This window comes from Gambusia affinis, linkage group LG03 (genome assembly GCF_019740435.1).
Source record: "Gambusia affinis linkage group LG03, SWU_Gaff_1.0, whole genome shotgun sequence".
Taxonomy (NCBI): domain Eukaryota; kingdom Metazoa; phylum Chordata; class Actinopteri; order Cyprinodontiformes; family Poeciliidae; genus Gambusia; species Gambusia affinis.
In genome coordinates, this window is record NC_057870.1 from 4,501,614 (window position 1) to 4,521,395 (window position 19,782).

Below are 19,782 nucleotides of genomic sequence, written 5' to 3' on the forward strand. Positions count from 1 at the left end.
AGATAATTTCTGAAAAAATCCTACAGCTGCTAGAATGTGACAATGCTCCATTTTTGTTTACATTTTGCAAAGATGGAAGTTGCGCTCAGTGTCTTCTTCAGAGGTGTTTCTGTCATGTCCTTCAGTTGTTCTTGGTGCAGCGCCACCATAGGCGAGACGGGAAACAAAGAGTTTGGTTTGTTTGACACAGTACAGTGTGAAAGAGAACAGCACCAGCTGGAAATGTAACAAGTGTTGCAATTTTGGTCCCCAAACAAACCTGGCGCAACAAGCCCCTTATACTTGGGAGCAACAACGTTTGTAGCATTTTGAGTTTTACAAAATGATTTTTTATGAACTGTGTAGTAACATCCTGTTGATCGGGTGGCTCGTTTAATGCGAAAAAATGATTTCGAAACAGTTGAAAAACCACCTCGTCCTAGCGCAAAAACGTTTTACCGATAATATAAATTTCTTTTTCAAAATTGGCATGTTTCCTTTCAGCAAATTTATTTTTATAATTTCAATTTGTGGAAACAGCTATTGTTGGGACACTTACCAGCTGGTAGAGAGTGAGCTGTGGGCCGTCCTCTGAGACTGTAAACCACCAGGCAGCAGCTCCCACAGTGGCAGCGCCCACATAACCTGGGAGCAGAGACAGAAAAAACATTCCCGTCACACAGAACATAAAGATTAATCCAGCTAAAAGAAGGTAGCAGCAGGTGGCAGCTTCCTTCTGGTTTCACCAGCTAACCTCCAATAGCCAGGTATCTGAAGAAGAGCCAGCCAGAGATCAGCGGCTCCTTGGCGTTACGGGGCGGCTTCTCCATGATGTCCAGATCCGGGGGGTTGAAGCCCAGCGCGGTGGCGGGGAGCCCGTCTGTCACCAGATTGACCCACAGCAGCTGAACTGGGATCAGAGCCTCAGGGAAACCCAGAGCGGCGGTCAGGAAGATGCTGACAGGAGGAGAAACGCTGTCAGAAACAAACCAGAACTACTCTGCACTCAAGGATGAATCGCTACCATTGCTTCTCGGGATGCACCGATAAACCTTTTTCACTTCTTACACCGTTATCTGAGGTTCAGTATCGCCAGACACCGAGCTGAACTGACTTAAAACGTTTCATTTTATTAAACAGACATAAATGTGAATACTCAATTACAAATTTATTTTTATTTTATTTACCCGAACAGCATACTTAATATGCCAATAGGTTCGTAAAAACAACTTTAATTTGTGCAGTCAGTGCAATTAGGAGTAGAACAGCCGACGTAAAATTAGTGGTAAAGAAACTGAAACTGACTGACCTTGGTCAAACATGTCAAAATAAACCTCAACAAATCTTCTTTCAAATGGTTTAAAATAAATAATAAAGCATGACGTCGCTCAGAGCATAAAACATAGAATTAGACTGAATAGATCTGCCCTTGTCCATTGGGCACATTGTCACTAATACCAGCTCTAGAGGTTTTTTCAACATCAAGACCGATACAGATATTGATATCAGATTGGTGGATCTCTTATTACTTCACATTTACCCTGATTCACTGCACCTTGCAACAGCATTTGATCAAGTTACAAAAAAAAAAAAAACTTCAATGTATTATGTTACAATTTTATGTGATAACCAACACAAAGTAGTGCATACTAGAGGTAGTGGCCGTAAGGAAAATGATGCATGGCTTTTCACATTATTTAAAAAAAAAAAAAAAGGAATTTAAAAATGTGGATTGTATTTGTTTCCAGTAACCCTTTACTCTGATAGCACTCATCCAGTGTTTAAAAACAGACACCAGGAGTCCTGTTCAAAGTTTGCCACAAGATACAAAAGACAAGCTGGTATATTTTTAGGGTAATCCTGATTGAAAACCTGTGAGGGAATGCAAAAGATTTCAAACTGGGTGGGGCTTCTCCTTTCAGTAGAGCAATGGATCTAAACATACAGAGTTAACAAGGAATGATTCAAACCAAAGTACATCCATGTGTTAATAAAACGACTTGGTCAAAGTTCAGCACTAAATCCTAGCAAAAATACTGTTAAAGCTGCTATGGTAACTTTCATAAAAATATGCATTTGTTAAACATATTTTCACACATTATCTGTCTTATATATTTTGTCAGGACATAGTGTCAGTTTTAACAAATATGGGAAAAAACATAATTTTTATAAAATGTACCAACTGGAGCTTTAACAGAAGCTCCAGTTGAATCTTTTTGAAAGAGGAACGAGAAAAATTTTCAGTTTGAAAAAGGTAAAAATGGGCTTAACAGTAAACCATGTACAATACTGCTCACAGTTTTGCACTACAATGTTTTGAATTATGACATAACATTCATCAAAGTGTATGGTTGTAGCATGACAAAACATGAGGAGGTACAAGAGGGATGAATTTGTTTCCAAAGCAGCACAGTATTATTTAATAGAAGCTATTTCTCTTTCTAAACAGAGCACTGGAAAATGAGAGGACATCAGTAGCTGCGGGGCACCAGAGGAAACTCACCAGACAACCTCACCCACGTTGGAGGAGATAAGGTATCTGATAAACTGCTTCATGTTGTTGTAGATGGCTCGGCCCTCTTCCACAGCAGCCACTATGGAGGAGAAGTTGTCGTCTGCCAGGACCATCTCTGAGGCCGACTTGGCCACGGCCGTGCCGGACCCCATGGCGATGCCGATCTCTGCCTTCTTCAGAGCGGGTGCGTCATTCACTCCATCGCCCGTCTGGAGGTAAACACGTCACAGTGAGGTACTGCAACGCCAGCAGGAGCTGCGTTTCCATTCACCATGTAATTCCTCCATTTGACATTTCGGAAATAAATCTACTTAATGGAAACGTGCCAATTTCAAAAACTCTGGTTTTTCAATAAAAAGTTTGGACGCTCAGATGAGGTGTTTTTCGGCCGCAACAAAATTGGTTTATTTCATAAAACTTCAACAGAAACACGTTTTTCGCGTGGTGAAGAAGCAGATGTTGCCACTGGTGCAAGACACAAAGAAGACGACAGGAAACTGTTGAAATATGGTGGAGCGGCGTGTTTTTCAATGCGAGCCAACTTATTCTAGAGTAGGTCTGTCACAATAAGCAATAAATCAATCAATTGCATGATAGATTAAAATAAGCCCAATAATTTGCATGATTTATAATTTTTTCTTCAAAAGTCTGGTGTTTTGGTCTCAACTAGCCCTTTTGTTAAAGGACAATTTTGCAGAGACTTCATAACTCTTTATTTATGGTTTCTGTTATTTTATTTATCTATTTTAGATATTTAAAATATCTTCCAGTTGATTAGAATTTAAAGTTTATTGATCTTTCAGAATGTATTATTGCACTATAATATCATTCCCATTATGTTACTTGAAAATGCTCTCAAAACGACAATATCATTGCAGTAAATTCTGGAACAATTTATCGTCCAGCAAAGTTTGTTATTGTGACAGGCCCGTTCATATACGATTTTAATTGTGTGATTTATATAATCGAAACAATTGCAAAATTGTGTTTTTTCGACATCAGCAGAATATCAACAAAGCTGGTGACTTCCTTCCTCTGGCTGCTTACCATGGCGGTTATTTCATCGAATCCTTGCAGGAACTCGACAATCTTGGACTTGTGGGAGGGCTCGACGCGGGCGAAGCACCGAGCCTTGGTCACGGCCTCCCGCTGGGCGTAGGGGGACAGTTCGTCAAACTCCCGCCCGGTGAAGGCCATGTGCTCTATGTCGTCGTCGTCCGTCAGGATGCCGATGCGCCGGCAAATGGCCACGGCTGTGCCCTTGTTGTCCCCCGTGATCATGATGACCCGGATGCCGGCCTGGCGGCACAGCTTGATGGAGGCGGCCACCTCCTGCCTGGGCGGGTCCAACATGCCCACACAGCCGACGAAAGTGAGGTCGGACTGGGGAGGCGGGAAGGGACACGAGTGTCAGAGGATTTAGTTTCACCCCACTGTTCAAGTTTGCTTTTAAAAATGGAGCAATGCGCATCAATGAACACTGACACGTAAATACATGAGATTATAGCCAGGTGGATAATTTCCATCTCCAGTCATATTGGCAAAACATCCACAAAATAACACTACGGAGAAGAAATGTAAAAAACAACTTTTAAATCCATACAAAATCACAGTAGGGCAACAAGTAATGATTATTTTAGTACACATATGTATGAAGACAGCTGACCCATTCACTAAGGGTCTCCCAGCGGGACACAGGTGCTGCTGGATAGAAATACTGGGGTGGACTAAATGCTGGAAGGGAGTGCTTCTATTTTTTTGAGTACTAAAATTACGGTCAGTATTTTAAAGTTTTGGATGAATTAAGACATAAATGAACCAAACATTAACTTTACACATAGCCGCTGTCCATTTTTGCCAAGGTATACAAGACAACTCCTTCTGCGTATATCTGGCAAGTTACATTTGATGGGCGACATTCTGGAAAATCATAAGTGAATAAGCTAAAAAGCAAAAGGTCCCAACACAGAACCTTGGGGTACTCCACAATTATTTTCAGTCGCCCCATTCAAAAGCTACTGAGTGAAAATGACAGATATTCACCTCATACTCTGAGAATTTTGTGGCGTCGGACAGGACCATGTCCTCTGTTTTAGGGGGGCTGTCTCGTGTGGCCAGAGCCAGACACCTCAGCATGTCCCGACCTGTCCCATACTCGCGAATAACAGACATGATCTTTTCCTTGATGCCTTGAGTGAGGGGGACTTTAGAGTTGCCCACTCGGACATGAGTGCATCTGTCGATGACACCCTCCGGGGCCCCCTGGGAAGCAGAATGGGGATGTTAATTATTCCCACTGAACCCAACACCGCAGACTGACTCTCAGCACTTTTTTCCTTCCTCTCTACCTTCACGAACATCTTGCCGACGGTGGAGCGGGACTTGTTGGGGGTGCAGTAGACGGACATGGACTTTCTGTCCCGGGAGAACTCGAGGGTGCACTCCTTCCTCATCAGCTGTTTGATCACCTGAGGCGATGAAAGGCACGGTCAGTGAGAAAAACCTGCTGAGTGGGAGCCGTGGGCGGCTGCCACTCACCGAGTTGCAAGCGTTGGCTCTGTCGATCTTGGACAAGTTGTGGACTTCTGTGTCGAAGACGTTCATCTTCTCCACCAGACAGGTCAGCGCCGTCTCTGTGGCCTCGCCCACCTTCTCGTACACACCCTTCACCTGATCGATCAAACACAATCCAGGTTACTCATTTCCCTCTTTGTCATCCATCATTATTTTTTGATCATCACAAAAAGCAAGTTGTTCTGACCTCATTGAAGTCCAGAGAGGAGTCATTACACAGCGCACAGATGGTGGCCAGTTCCACCAGAGCCTCATACTGGGAGCATGTCACTAGTTTGCCATCTTGGTAACTGTGAAGAAGTGTATTAGTCTAAAGTATGTTTTTATTTTACACTGTAAAAAAGGTGATTTGTCTCCTGTATTTGTTTGTTATACTCACACTTCTCCTTCAGGTGCGTAGGTTGAACCTGTGATGGTGAATTCTGACAGAGAGCAGCTTTCTCCTTCTGCTTTGTTGAGTACGAACATCTGAGAATCAAAGAAGTTGAAATCATGAAGACTGATCAGAGTCTGTTTCTTCACTGGGCCAGCAGGGGGCAGCATCGTTCGAACAGCGAGCTGCCTGCAGTGCTACAAAGTGTGTTTTTGGTAGCTCCGGGCTGGGAGGCAGAAATAAGTGTTTCTTTGCAGAAGTAAACAAAAGACACTGCCAGGAGGCCTGAGTAAAGAGTAAAGCTGTGTCCAAAAGGAAGACGTCACAGTGTCAGGCAGACCTGGAGGTTTGTAACGCAAACAGATCAGATATTCCTTCTTATTGCATCAACTAAACACGAAATCCAAAAACTATCTTAACCTAGTCAGTAGGTTAGATTTGGTGAAGCAGATGCACTGTAAGTAGAGACGCTTGATAGAGATAACAAAAAAAAATTAATTCCATCAAAGTCATAATGTGAAGGTTCAGATCTGGCATCTTTCTAATTTGATCATGTACTTCCCAGCTAAACTTGTCACAATAAGCAATTACAAATTGCAGGATAAATTAAAATGAGCTCAATAATTTCTGTTCTGATGATTAATATGTTTTGAAGTGCAGTTTTGTTTACAGAGACTTCATAATCCATTTTTCTATGGTTTTGATTGTGTTTCATTTTGGATATTTATAAAATGTTTCACTGTTAAAGTTTATCAGTCTGAGAGAGAAAATTTGCACTGTTATGCCATTATTGATACAGTATTTGAAAATGGTCGCAAAACAAGAATATTATCGTTAACTGCAATAATTTCTGGGACAAATTTGTTATTGTGACAGGCCAACAGCAACCTGCAGAACAAAAGTGTGATATAAAAAATGCAAAGAAAAGGATTAAACATTACTGACAGCCAAAATGTCCTTTTCCATAATGCATGGTAAAGGAGCTGCATGGTGTTGCTGATTAATACAGAGATAAGCAGCAACCACAGACTGGTCGGCTTGCTGCTTTGTGACGCAAGGTCAGTTATGCAACAGCAGCTCTGCAAGTCATCAGCTGCGTGCAGATAAGAGGAGCAGCAGCACATTATCCGCTTGTTAAAACCCTGCACACCTGATCATAAGGAAAACAGTCTTAATTCTGACAACGTCCTCAGGCTGCAGGCAGGAAGTAAAAAGATGAAAAGACACCGATCGCAGAACTGCTTAGCAATGCACCAAGAGAGGGAGTGTGTGAGTGTGAATGTTTCTGTGAGCCTCACCCTGCAGACAGACATCTGGTTGGTGGTCAAAGTGCCGGTTTTGTCCGAACAGATGACGGAGGTGCAACCCAGGGTCTCCACAGAGGGCAGGCTGCGGACGATGGCGTTCTTCTTGGCCATGCGGCGGGTGCCCAGGGCGAGGCAGGTGGTGATCACGGCGGGGAGGCCCTCAGGGATGGCAGCGACGGCCAGCGCCACGGCGATCTTGAAGTAGTAGACCGCCCCGCGGATCCAGGAGCCGCCGTGGACGGGGTCGTTGAAGTGGCCAATGTTGATGATCCACACGGCGATGCAGATGAGGGAGATGACCTTGGATAGCTGCTGGCCGAACTCGTCCAGTTTCTGCTGCAGCGGTGTCTTCTCCTGCTCCGTGGCCGCCATCTCGTCGCGGATCTTCCCGATCTCCGTGTTGACGCCCGTGGCCACGACAACGCCCACAGCTTTCCCGGCGGCGATGTTGGTGCCCTGAAACAGCGGGTCACACACACACACCTAATTGCTTTGTCTTGAAACGACAAAACATTCTACATATGCACTACAACGTTTTTACGAATATGTTTGAAAGAAAGTAAGACTTGGCAATAAATCAATAGCAACGTATGCAATAGACACACGACCAATATTGATAGATAATACGCTGAACCACACTGCATTCTGGGGATGCATGCAGAGGAAAGGCTTCAGCCACTCAAGCTCTCATGACAAACTAAACTAACTAGCTCCCTCTTTGGTTACCTAGCAACAACTTGTTGAGTAATATGCGCAGCAGCAAATTCATGTTTGCCATTGAGCCTCATAACAAAGGAAAACTGTGCCTAAAACAGGAAAGGCCACGCCACCACTGAATTCCAGATATTTAAAACTAAAAACAAACCAATAATTGTCAATATCGACTGATATAAAAGCCTTTAACATGATTTCAGCTGCATCGTCCAGCCCCACAAGAAAGTAGTGCAGATTTCCTCTTACAGAGAAGAGCATGTTCTTTTTGTCTTGATTGACGGCTCGAGGGTCCGGGACGGGGTCGGTGTGCTTGATGACAGACACAGATTCACCTATGAGGAAAACACAGAACAAAAAAGGGTTTCTTCAATTGAAAATGTTGCTTACTTTGTTGACACATAGTTTTTGATCAAAATGTGATTAACTCAACAAAAAAAATCGGATCATCACTAGTTTCTGTATATTTGTTTTAAATGCTTGTGCTAATATCACAAGAATGTGGCGTTTTGCCTAGAGGTTGTCATACCAGGGGAATCTTATACTGATCCCTGCGTAGTATATCCCAGGGAACTGTTCTGTCGCCAAGCAGACAGTAAACTACTCTTTAATCAATTCATAGTGATGCAAAAGGTCAAACAAAACAGAATAAAAGCAATAGTGGTGTGAGGTAGAACTGAATAAAAAACCTCCAGGACAGTGTTTGGCGTCTGCCATGCTGTGAGCCTCACCTGTCAGGATGGACTGGTCTACCCTCAGAGTCGTTGACTTGATTGAACAGATGCGGATGTCGGCAGGCACTTTGTCTCCAACTACAACCAAACATGGCCCAGTTAGAGAGAGTGCACAAACAAATAAGACAGGAGACAGAAATATAACCAGAACAATGGCATTCAGCTGATTCATAGAGGACTATTGCTGCAGCATTTGCATATCAGTGATATATTTTATCACCACTTGAGTAGCTCCTCATCGTGTTCCTGTTTTTGTGTGTCTTGGCCAAATGAAGGCTGAACAAATGAGACGCCTGCGCTGTGTAGGCAGTTATTTAGCTTCATTGTAAACTGGAATGATAAAGTGCCGCTCATTACAAAATGTTTGCTATGCCACCCAACAGGAAAACAGTGCAGCAATCACTGTCAGGAGAAGAAAGGGAGAGCCAAAGAGAGAGAGAGAAAAAAGGAGGAAATGAAGAACTTGTGAGCCATAAATGGCCAGTCTCAAAGGAAAAGGCCCATCTTGATGCAACGGAATTGCTGCGACCCAATTCAACATCCTAATGGTACATAAAAGGCATGGAAACTGGGGAAATAGTTCACGGTATGGCACAGTTCCACAGGCAAAATCCACATATAGACGTAGGAACTGTGTCAGAGTATCACAAAACATCCTACAACAATAGTAGAGTAAGAATCAAGCAGGAGCTTGCCAAATATCTAATTTTCTAAAAATATCAAAACAAAGTGAGTGGAAACTCTCACCTCTAACTCATTTGTCATCAAGACAGCACATCGTTCCTTGTGTTTCTTTCAGGTTAACTTTTTTTAAAGGGGGCAGTAGTATGTAAAATGTTCTTTTAATCTCCATGACAAAACACCTGGTTGCACCTAGCACTACTTTCTAGACGCAGCTTCTTCTCAGAGTTGCAGTTTCCAAGCCTTCCCCTCACAGAGCAGCCTTCCCCTCTCAGCTCCTTCAGACTAGCCAGAAGCAATTAGTAAACACCTGGTAGAAATGAGTTCATTATACAAGCTACTTCTAAGTGCAATGCTGGTGAAAATGTTGTTAACGAGTTAAAAGAGGAGCCAAAGTAAAGCAGCACTACATTCTTTTTACTCAAGTAAAAATAAAAAGTATATTTCCATTAAATTACTCAAGTAAGTGTAAAAAGGTGCTTGGCAAAAAGATAATTCAAGTTCTAATCATAACATCTGACATCAAACGGATAAAAAATGTGCAAATTTTGTCATCTTATAGACTAAAACAATAAAAAAAATTACTATAAATACAACACACTTTCAGGCAGAACACTTTTTCAAACCAGGTTTTCTCCACATAAAATGAATATTTACAGTAGGTAATTTGGAACAGAGAAATGTTTTTAAATGGCAATATGTAGTGTTTGCTCTATCTTAGTCTTCAAATGCTACAACAGGCTGAGCTGAAAGAAAACAGTACTAGAACAACAACCTGGTGTTAAAGCAACACTGAGTATGAACACTGTTAAAGCCCAGTCTGGAACAGGTGTGTAGTTAGATCAGCAGTCCTGTCTTCAGTGCCACTTTTAACGGTTGTGACTAGACTGTGCCTTCAAATCAATCAACATATACTATTCACTGCCAGGAGGCAGAGAGGGTAATATTTCAAATCAAACTGCAAGTCACTAATTTTTTAGCCTTACATTTGTTTGCTGTGGGTGCCATCTTTAACAACCAGGTTCTATTTAAAGTGGCGGTATTATGTGTTTTCCAGTCACATAGTGTCATTTTATAGCACGATTAAGTAACTACGTTACCTTTAGTCGTTGTAAAAATGCAATATATAGCAAATACAACTTAAAAGAAATTTGACTTTGTAATTTAATGTCTTGAAATTGGGACTCTGTCTCTTTAAGGACCTCTGGCTCTTTCTGAAAAGCCGCCGTCAGGAAGTCGTCACCACATGTTTATTCTTTAACGTTTTTACCACTAATGAGCTCAGCAGATGCACCGTTCCACCAGATGTTTGCTAATTGGTACTGGCTAGTCTGAAGGAGCTGAGAGGAGGCATCTCCTGTAACAACCAGCTGAATGCTTGCCATGGGACATTAAAGGATTTCTCAAACACACATGAAAGAATCAAGGCAACACTCCTTGATTGGATATATATTTAAATATAAAGGTATATTTAAATATACCTTTAAGATATTTAAAGGTATATTTCTTACATCATAACATGATGTAAAGCTAAAAAAAAAGTTGATTTTATTTAATAAAGTACCTTTAAAAAGAAAAAGTTAACTTGAGGGACACAAAAGGAATGATGTGCTGTTTTGATAGAGAGAGTGAACAGAATGAATGGAAAGGAAAAGAGTCATAAAGTGAATCAGGATTTATCTGTGGCTATTGTTTCATTTTCAAAGTTTTATATCACAGGAACAAAATGTACAAATACATCTCACAGAGATGACCAAAGAAGTAGGAAGTGACACGTCCTACTTCTATTTTTTGTTTGTAGATTTTGATTGCATACATCTTGTTAAAAATCTGCAACTCTATTAAAAGCCAGAAGTGTCCAGATCGTCCCTCTGCAGACCTGCATTCATGACGCATGTGTATATCCTCTGTCCTTCTATGTCAACATCCTCTTTGGTTGCTGTCCAAGCATCTTGTGCTGGTTTATATCTGCTTGCCAACGCATCTCTGACTCCAGCAATCGCTGATATGGTGAACTGAGTTCACACCTGGTGATGCATTAAGGCCGCTGCGACTCCCCAAAGTGCTTTTTAAACAGCAGGTGAGGCTGGGACTGAACGCATCCAGCTTTGAGTGGCAGCTGCACCTGCTGTATGTTAGGGGCGACGGCGGTCCAGACTTCCTCAGAAACAGTCCGGAGGCTCCATGTGCCGATGACGCCTGAACAGAGGCTGTCAAGTCGAGTGGGCCGTTTCACAGCAACAGGCTTCCCAACACATCTCCCACTGACTAAGTCATCAGCTCTATTTATGTGTGTGCAAAAGGCGCGATTCAAATTCAGAAATCAATAATGTTTGAGAAATGCAAATGACAAGTCAATACAGGGAAGAAACCTAAACGTGTCTGCAAACGTGTTGTTTTGCAAGTTTATTACACTGTGACCGTTCAGCCTCGACTCCGGATGCCAGTGTTCGTTTCCCCTGGCAACAGCGCTAGCAGAAGCATGATGTTTAGTTAACAGTTTGTTGATGGGAAAGATAAATCAATATTTAACAGGTCGCTGGTTTCTTGGCTCCCTATTTCTAATGTAAACGTGTCGGCTTTAACAAGGGTTAGTTTAAAGGCATCGTCTCTACATTGTTTTCTCAGGATTTCAGAGTTTTCTGCCATAAAACAGCAGCAGATAGCCGCCACATGATGCAACATAATGCCGTGTCCGTTACCAGGGGCAACCGCAAGAGACGCAGGAGGAGATTTATCTTTTTCGGGAGCAGATTAGTTACTTTTGTATTGCTTAGCCCGTAGTTCTTAAAATTCTTTGCACATTTTTATTTAATACGTTATAAATACGTTATAATTGATTGCACTAATTTTTCACAAGAATGATTTTCTTGTGCCCTCGTGGATGCTGCTTGTCTGAAATCAAAAATGCATTTAACACAGTACACACACTTTGTCACTCATCTCCACTACACTGGTTTCTTCAAAAGCACATTGTCTTTCAAAAGTATTCATGCACCTCAAACTAATTTTACTTGTTGTAACGCAGCAACGACAAACTTCAATGTGTTTTACTGGGATTTTAAGTAATAAACCAACACATATCAGTGCGTAATTGCAGAGCTCCAACTAACGATTATTTTAGTAATGGATTATTCTGGCGGTAAATTGATTAATCGGATGAAAAAATTTACACAGTCTGCAGATTTTTCATTCAAGTCTTTTTTTTTTAACAAATTAGACATTAAAAGACATAAACCATAAAAAATAAACAATACAATTTTTTTCTTTAAGTATGAAAAAAGCATGTTATTGCCTAAAATGTAACAACACAGCATTCCTTTAGTGAACGTTTGATCATTTGTAGCAAAAGATGCATCTGCAGCTAAAGAAATGCTTCAACATGTGAAAAGCTCAGCGTTTCTGCTTGACTTGACATCAACACATTACCGGGCTGATCCATTCACTAATTTTTACCTTAACTGATAAAAAAGAAAATGTGATTTATGATACTTTTTTTTCTTTTACAGAGCTTAAACCAGGTGAAGCTGTAACTATGTCATTGACGAGTTTTTGTAGAACACGTCTACAGTTTTCTTTTTTATCTTAAATGCAAAATGTATATATTTATTTGGACATTTTTGGTGTGTGTGTGTTGTTTCATCAAATTGCTTTTTTTTTATCTGTTCACTCCAATTTACGCTTAATTTATTACTAAATTAGTTGATGGTTACTTCAATAATCGATTCGTCATGATTGATCCGATTAATCGGATGATGCAATAAATTACACCTAGGCGGAGTATTTCCAAATTAGGTGATTTCTGATGGGATCTGGATGTTATTAAGGGTATCTCTGTGAAAGGGGCTGAATAGCAAACAATCCACACTTTAGATTTTTGTTTGCAAAAACACTCAAATTTGCATAAAATCCCTTCTAATAATTTAAAGTGGTGTGTGGAAGATGAATCAGCTGAGGCTGCATTAAAATGCCAATGTGAAGACGCTTTGATGGGTTAAAGTGCAGACGCGCCAACAGCAGGCTGGACGAGTGCATTCCTCTCATGTTCCAAGTGTGTGCCTCCTCTCTTCAGACTGACTGAGTCTCGCCTGTCACCGGAGACCACAGCACGGATTCCCAGCAGTCACCACAGTAAGAAGAGCTAACGAGGCTCGTGCGGCCGGCGGACCGTTTGTGGTAAATAATCTGTATACATCTAAACGCCAGAATATTACTGCTGTTAACGACATAACATTCCTGTAACACTTTGCACTTAGAGTAAATGTTAAACACGAGATGAACATTTCTATTCAGACTATATACAGTCCTACTGAACCAAGATGTGGTTCTGCAGATCGGTCAGAGCCAGACGAGAAGCTCCGCCTCGCCTCCGTCTGCACCTCTGACCCCCTGAGGTTGTGTTTCTGTCCGTCTCCCCGGTCGGGCTAAACGAGAGCGCTTCTATCTTGCTGACAAGTGAGAACCTTTGGCCAAAAGACCGTCCCACGGTGACAACGGACACTTGCCAGACCCCAGTAAATGCCACATACTCTCCATGGTGTCTGGAATCTCAGCGGCGGGTGCTGATGGGTACAGTAGCTGCAGAGCACAGAGCCCAGCGGGGTGGGACGGTTATCTGCAGTAGTGCTTCCCTATAAGGTCATCGCTCTCTCTCCAACTCTCTGTCCGGTAGAATAGGAGCGCTCCTCTCTCACACACATACACGCAGGCAGACTCCACAACAAGAACATCCAAACTAGCAAACCCTCAAACCAAACAGCAAACTGGCAGCTGACAGAGTGCACTGTTATGACAAGGACTTAAATCCAAACAAAGCTTGTAAACTAACTTTATTAGCCGTGTCATAAGACCATAAACTATTATTTATGGCAAATCTTTAAATAATCACTCCTATCGATATATAAAAAAATAAATGCAGAGAATGAAATGGGCTGACGTTGATGAAGGTCTGAATTAAAGCTGTAACAGTGAGGCTGTGTTCAGGCATGAGAAAATGGAAACGCTGAAAGCAGCAGCTGGGAGATGCAGGATGGGCTTTCTGGCTGTTCTTCCCTCAGTGGAGGAAACCACGGAGGACTCATCTCTGCGTCCTCCATCTCAGCCACCCGGCCAGCTTCTGCATCATCATCATCACACTCCGCCTCCACATGGCACGGGTCACTTTGAAGCTCTGCTAGGGGAGGGCAGGGGTGAATAGTAGGCCGGGAGCCATTGTAAGAGATGTGAGGAGGATTTAGAATGCATGCACAGCTGACGAGTTTGTCCTGACCACAGGATAAAACGTCCGCTCTTTGCTGCCTGCTGGGATGCTCTTTTTAAGAAAGCCTCGTGATGCTGACAGAGCGGCATCCGGCTGCTTTCATCAAGAGCTTTCTGCAGGAGGAGGGGAGCGCGCATCTCACTACCAACGACAAATGTCCGCAAAACTTTGTAAATATTAAGCTAATGTTTTACAAAAACAACCTAAATTTTCCACGTGCAGTGTTTCCATTTAATAAGAAATGCAAAAAAAAGTGTTTCCACTAAAGTTTTGCGAAATACATATGTTTCGATACTGCTGAAAAACCACAACAAAAAAGTTTGATGTTTTTCCCGAAATTGGTGTGTTATGCAAATATATTTCTTTTCATGATTCTAATTTGTGCAATTCTACGGTCAACAGCTACTAGTTCTCATCAATGTTTTTACACACATTTTGAAGTATCGCATTGGAACAGATTGACAGAAAGGGCAAAATTCAAAAAGGTTAGGTTTCAGGTCGTTTTTGGATTTTCCAAAAAGAAAATTAATGCACAAAAGGGGAGATGGAAACACATTTGCCAAAAAGCGATTTTTCACATTAGTGGGTTTGTGCCTTACCAGAGGCAGGAAACTCAAGAGAAATTTCTACACTGATTTTATTTATGATTCCCTTCATATCTCAAGCTGAAATCTCAAAGGAAACATTCACAAGCTGATGATGGAAAACTAGTGGATTATAGCCACAGCTGCCCTGGGGCAGGAAGACAGAAGGCAGACTGCCATTTTGCCCCATGGTCGTTTCTGACCAACACAAGCAGTCAAGGTTGGTGAATTGTCTTCTCCAGGGACAGAAACGACGAGGGCTGACAGATCGCAGCAGTGATTCAGTGATTGCTGGGCGAACTCTTGCGGTCGTTGATGGTTGATTCGTTTCAAACCCGTAGATGGAAATGCTAAACCACCTGTACTTCTATAGTGCTCCATCAAGTCCAGAGGAGCCCAACGCCCTTCACACATTTAGCCACCTACCATTGTTGCCACCATTGCCTACTCTCTATGTCTCTCTTTAAGTTTGAACCAAACTTTTAAGCAGTCAGTTTCTTTTTAAAAGAGAAAATCCTAAACATTAAGACCAGGACTAAGTCCATTTGTCCGTGTCAAGGTTAGCATGAAGTCACTCTGTAGCTATGTTCCATGATCAGGAGAAGCTCGGGGTGGGACCAGGCACCTGTCATTTTCATGACTGTCAGTGCCTCTATGAATACAGCATTCCATAATATAAGCAGCCAATGAAGGCTAAAAATAAAACCTTCCGTTACCCACACAAACTCTGACCATCGCTTCATCGACTTCGGGTGATACTGAGTACGAGATGGAGCCGCTGTTTCCGAGGACATTCCTCGGCATGCCCGTTTCCACTCATCCCTCTGCAGAATTATATAAGTGAGTGGGCACTTTCAAAACCAGAGCTGTACATCCTGAGGATTTTCTAGCTGCTGAAATACGCTGACTGGACCTTGCCAGGAAGAATTACTCCGGCGCTCAATTCATTGACAAGCACAGTAGGAAAAATGTCGTGGCGGATCCGTTGGGAGGATGCAGGAGATGAATTTAAAGTAGGCATGTGTGTGTGTGGAGAAGTACAAACAAAAAGGACAAGTGAGTGTTATTTCTTTGTTTTACCCATCCCTTAACGACAATGGGTTAATAGGGACGTCTCAAAGTACCAGTACATCACTTCTGGAGGGTGAGTCACCTCTGCAGTGTTGGACAGACGTGAGCTTGTTGCTAAATGTAAATCGTGACCTTCGAGCAATTATAGGATTTATCTGCAGCGGAGACAAATACGTTCAGAAACTCTCCCAAGAAATCAAAAGGTTTGATTTCTTGATGTCCAGAAATCAAACATCAAGAAACATCAAACATCTCTGGCTCGTACTCTTCCATAGCCTTTATGGCGTCCTCGATCAATGGCGTCACTGATTTCTAAATGTCCAGAAAAAGCTTATAATATGAGATATTTAAAAGTGGTTTTGGTCTCAAGTAGTTTTAAAGGGGCAGAATTATGTGTTTTCCACCCACACAGTGTCATTTTGTAGCACAATCAAGTAACTATGTTACCAAGAGAGATTCAAGGATTTCTCAAACATGCATAAAAGAATCAAGGCAACACTGCAGGTGTGTTTTTGATGAGGGAATAAAAGTACCACATCATGTAAACCTCAAAAAAGTAGATTTCACATAGTAATTCTCCATTAAATCTTTTCCATATTATATCAATATATGGGCTTTTGCAAGACAGGAAGTCAAATGAGTTAAAGTAAAACGTGGAATGCAGGGAAACCTACCAGCCACTTCCACAATGTCGCCCGGTACAATCTCTCTGGCCTTGATCCTCTGCACGGTCTTCCTGTCCTGCCGGTACACCTTCCCCATCTCTGGCTCGTACTCTTTCAGAGCCTCGATGGCGTCCTCGGCATTGCGTTCCTGGTGAGGGAGACCAGAGTTTGGTCCAACATCTGTATTCGCTACTGATGCGAGCCACATCAGCAGCTTCATATCTGTAGGACTTCTTCTCAAACTTCAGTTTATTTCACTGGGATTTAGTGTAATAGACTAACATAGTAGTTCATAATTGTGAAGTTTTTAAAAATTTTTACCACTTAGACATCTGAATACTGAGTCAGTACAATCTGAGTAAACAGAGTCCACGCTGTATGTAACTCAATTTTTAATTAATCCAGATGTTTTGTGAAGGTTTGTTAGAGAATACTGGTGAACAAACAGCATCATGAAGACCACGAAATCTGGTCAGAGTTGATGGGTGGAGCTAAATACAGGAACATTTCTTGAAGAGGACTTGCAAAGAACCAGATGCTGAGTAGGAGGTTCAACTAAACATAGAGCCAGAATGGTTTAGATCAAATCAGATTTGTCTCAGAAACTTTAGCAAAGCTTGAAAACTGATGTTCACAGAAGCTTCCCCTCCACTCCGAGTAAATGTAAATGTGCAAAACTGAGAACAGATTTTTACTCTGTTTTATTTTTCTCATTTTTATTTGAGATTAAATTCAAATAACCATCCATATTATTAATCTCACTTAAAAAATATTCACTACTCTGTGTCGGTCTCCCACAAAAAATCCGAATGCAACATGAAAAAAAAATCTGGCGAAGTTCTTGGGAATATGAACACATTTGCGAGCTACAACATGTTTGTGTTCAGTATGCATTTTATTTGGTGACATTTAAGTTTTCTATGAGCATTTTCCTTTAGTCTTTTCTCAGTTTCCCTTCACCAGAATGTTCATCATTATATAGCCAGGAGGCAAACATCACTCAGAAAGGCCAGCCCACACAGTTTTTTTTATTATTCTTCAATGTGAAGCCTTTCTTTGAGACGAAAATAACTTCCAGTACACATTGTTAATCTACAGCGCTGGTAAAATCTAACTAAAGGACGCAGACCATCATTTCTTACGTTAAAATGTTCTGCAACAGAATTATATTTGCACCCTTGATCAAATAAACCTTTAATTACTTTCACCAGATTAGAATTTGGCTGATTATGATAACTCCGTTTCACACAGATACACCAGACTTTTCATTATGTTTGAAGTTAGACAGTAAACTCTCTCAGGCAGCCCTGGAAAATGCCCAAGTGTTGTTGATTGTGAAACTGCACAGACAAGACATAAGCTGTGTTTCCATTGCAAACGAGCGCAAAACTTTATCAATAGCCTGCTAATGTTGAACATGCATAATTTTGTAATTGCGTTTTTCCATTACATATGAGACGCATATCAGTCATTAAAAATCATGCTGCTGAAATCATCCTCCAACTACTTCCTGTCGTCTTTTTCTTTGTGTTTTGCGGCAGTGGCAGCATCCGGTTGTTCATTATTTGACTTGTGTGATGTGAAAAAAAGTTTTTTTTTTGCAGTTTTACAAAGTTGGCCAGTTTCAAAAACACCACCTCATCCGACTCTTAAAATTTAAAATTTCTATAAAGCAAACTTATCTTCAAAATAATGCAATCATGTGGTCAATGGAAACGCAGCTATTTAAAGTACGAGAACTTCCCAGTGTCTGACACGGCGTCTCACCTGCCACACTCCCACGATGGCGTTGGCGATGAGAATAAGTAAAATTACAAAAGGCTCCACAAACGCTGTGATTGTTTCTTCTCCCTCCTCGAACCAAGCCAGGACCTGAAAACACAGTTATCTGAAATTAGCTGAAAAGGTTTTTGGAGACTTTCACCAAAGTACATTTAAGAAATACACTGGGGCGTGCTGTGGTGGTATAGGGGAGAGCGCGACCCACGTTTGGAGGCCTTGAGTCCTCGACGTGGCTGTTGCGGATTCGATTCCTGGACCCATCGACAATTACTGCATGTCTTCACCTCTCTCTCCCTCCCCCCTTCCTGTCAGCCTACTGTCATATAAGGGACACTAATTCTGACCCTAATACTACGGGCTTTATCCACGGTACAGAAATTAATCTGCCTGAAAAGAATAATAATTACAAAAAAAGCCCAAGTGTGTTGACCTGCAACCTGCAGCAGAGTGTTGTGTGTCATCAGGTCATAATGACTTAATTAGGTGTTCCTGTGAAAGAAATGGTTCTAAAAGTATCCTGTGCGTCACAAGCTATTTTTCATTACATTTTCCATAATGTAATGAAGCAATCAATTTTACAAAGAGCTATGTATCTTACTGCTCAGGAAGTGAAAATTTAGAGCCTAAAAGTTTACAAAAGATGTCTGTGTCTTCGCCACGACATTTATTTCCGATTGTTCTTAATCTCTGATCAGCAGTTTGTGTTACATTTCTACACAAATAAAGTTTGACTGATTCAATCTTTTATTGATTCTACCACCAATAATTGGTTCTTTTTTCTGTCCAATTAAAGCTATTAGGTCATGTAATATACTCTTTATGCATTAAACCAGTGAAACTGTGCAATTTTTATCTGTAAATGCCTGGAACAAATACGTCTGTTGTAGCTCATGGATATATAACTATAACTACTCTATAAATATAAAACAGAAACCGTTGAGGAGGCTGTTGTAGTCAGCCTTACAAAACAATCAGCAACCATCTCCTGATCAACAAATCCACAAAGTAACTATCTGATTAATCCGCAAACATACAAAATATTCATAAAATATCTAATCGATCCAGCTATCCTTCATTTTCACAGCAAAATAAAGTTATTGTAAAAAAACGTTTCGAGGGACGATTCAGGGAAGCTGCTACGGGAGAGGGCTGACGACGGTGGAAATGTCTAAACTGGTCTGAGATGAAGTGCACATGGAGGTGTGCATCAGCTGAATGGAGAGCCGTCCCTGAGTGAGAGGCCAAATTTGGTCTGGAGTGCTGCTCCATTCCCCTGTCAGACAGCAGCCACCGACACCTCTGTATCACCTGACAGACACGGCGGGCTGCATATCAGCCCACAGGCAGACGCAGAGGGAGGTCCGCCTATCTCTACGCAGCTCTGATAATTGTTCATCTGGACAAATAATCGCTGCAGTATTAGAGGGGCAGTATTATGTAAAATCAACCTTTTTGAGCTTTTTTATGTTATTCCCTCATGAAAAATATATATCTGGACTGTTGCTCTGATTCTTTCATGCATGTTTGAGAAATCTTTTAAATCTCC

The 19,782-nt window shown here is 41.6% G+C and overlaps 1 protein-coding gene across 2 annotated transcripts in view; it reads right to left on the reverse strand.

The window, feature by feature from the left end:
- The window catches only part of atp2a2a (ATPase sarcoplasmic/endoplasmic reticulum Ca2+ transporting 2a), a 28,120-nt gene that overhangs the window by 5,563 nt on the left and 2,775 nt on the right, over nt 1–19,782 (reverse strand). For both annotated transcript variants that reach the window (XM_044112757.1, XM_044112756.1), the window contains exons 4-17: nt 18,222–18,326; nt 16,464–16,602; nt 8,191–8,271; nt 7,709–7,794; nt 6,740–7,204; nt 5,448–5,536; nt 5,256–5,358; nt 5,033–5,164; nt 4,843–4,962; nt 4,538–4,756; nt 3,542–3,877; nt 2,483–2,703; nt 734–936; nt 539–624 (exon numbers count right to left, since the gene is read on the reverse strand). In XM_044112757.1, coding sequence (XP_043968692.1) covers nt 539–624; nt 734–936; nt 2,483–2,703; nt 3,542–3,877; nt 4,538–4,756; nt 4,843–4,962; nt 5,033–5,164; nt 5,256–5,358; nt 5,448–5,536; nt 6,740–7,204; nt 7,709–7,794; nt 8,191–8,271; nt 16,464–16,602; nt 18,222–18,326 — 2,385 coding nt within the window. The remainder of the gene's footprint in view (nt 1–538; nt 625–733; nt 937–2,482; nt 2,704–3,541; nt 3,878–4,537; nt 4,757–4,842; nt 4,963–5,032; nt 5,165–5,255; nt 5,359–5,447; nt 5,537–6,739; nt 7,205–7,708; nt 7,795–8,190; nt 8,272–16,463; nt 16,603–18,221; nt 18,327–19,782) is intronic.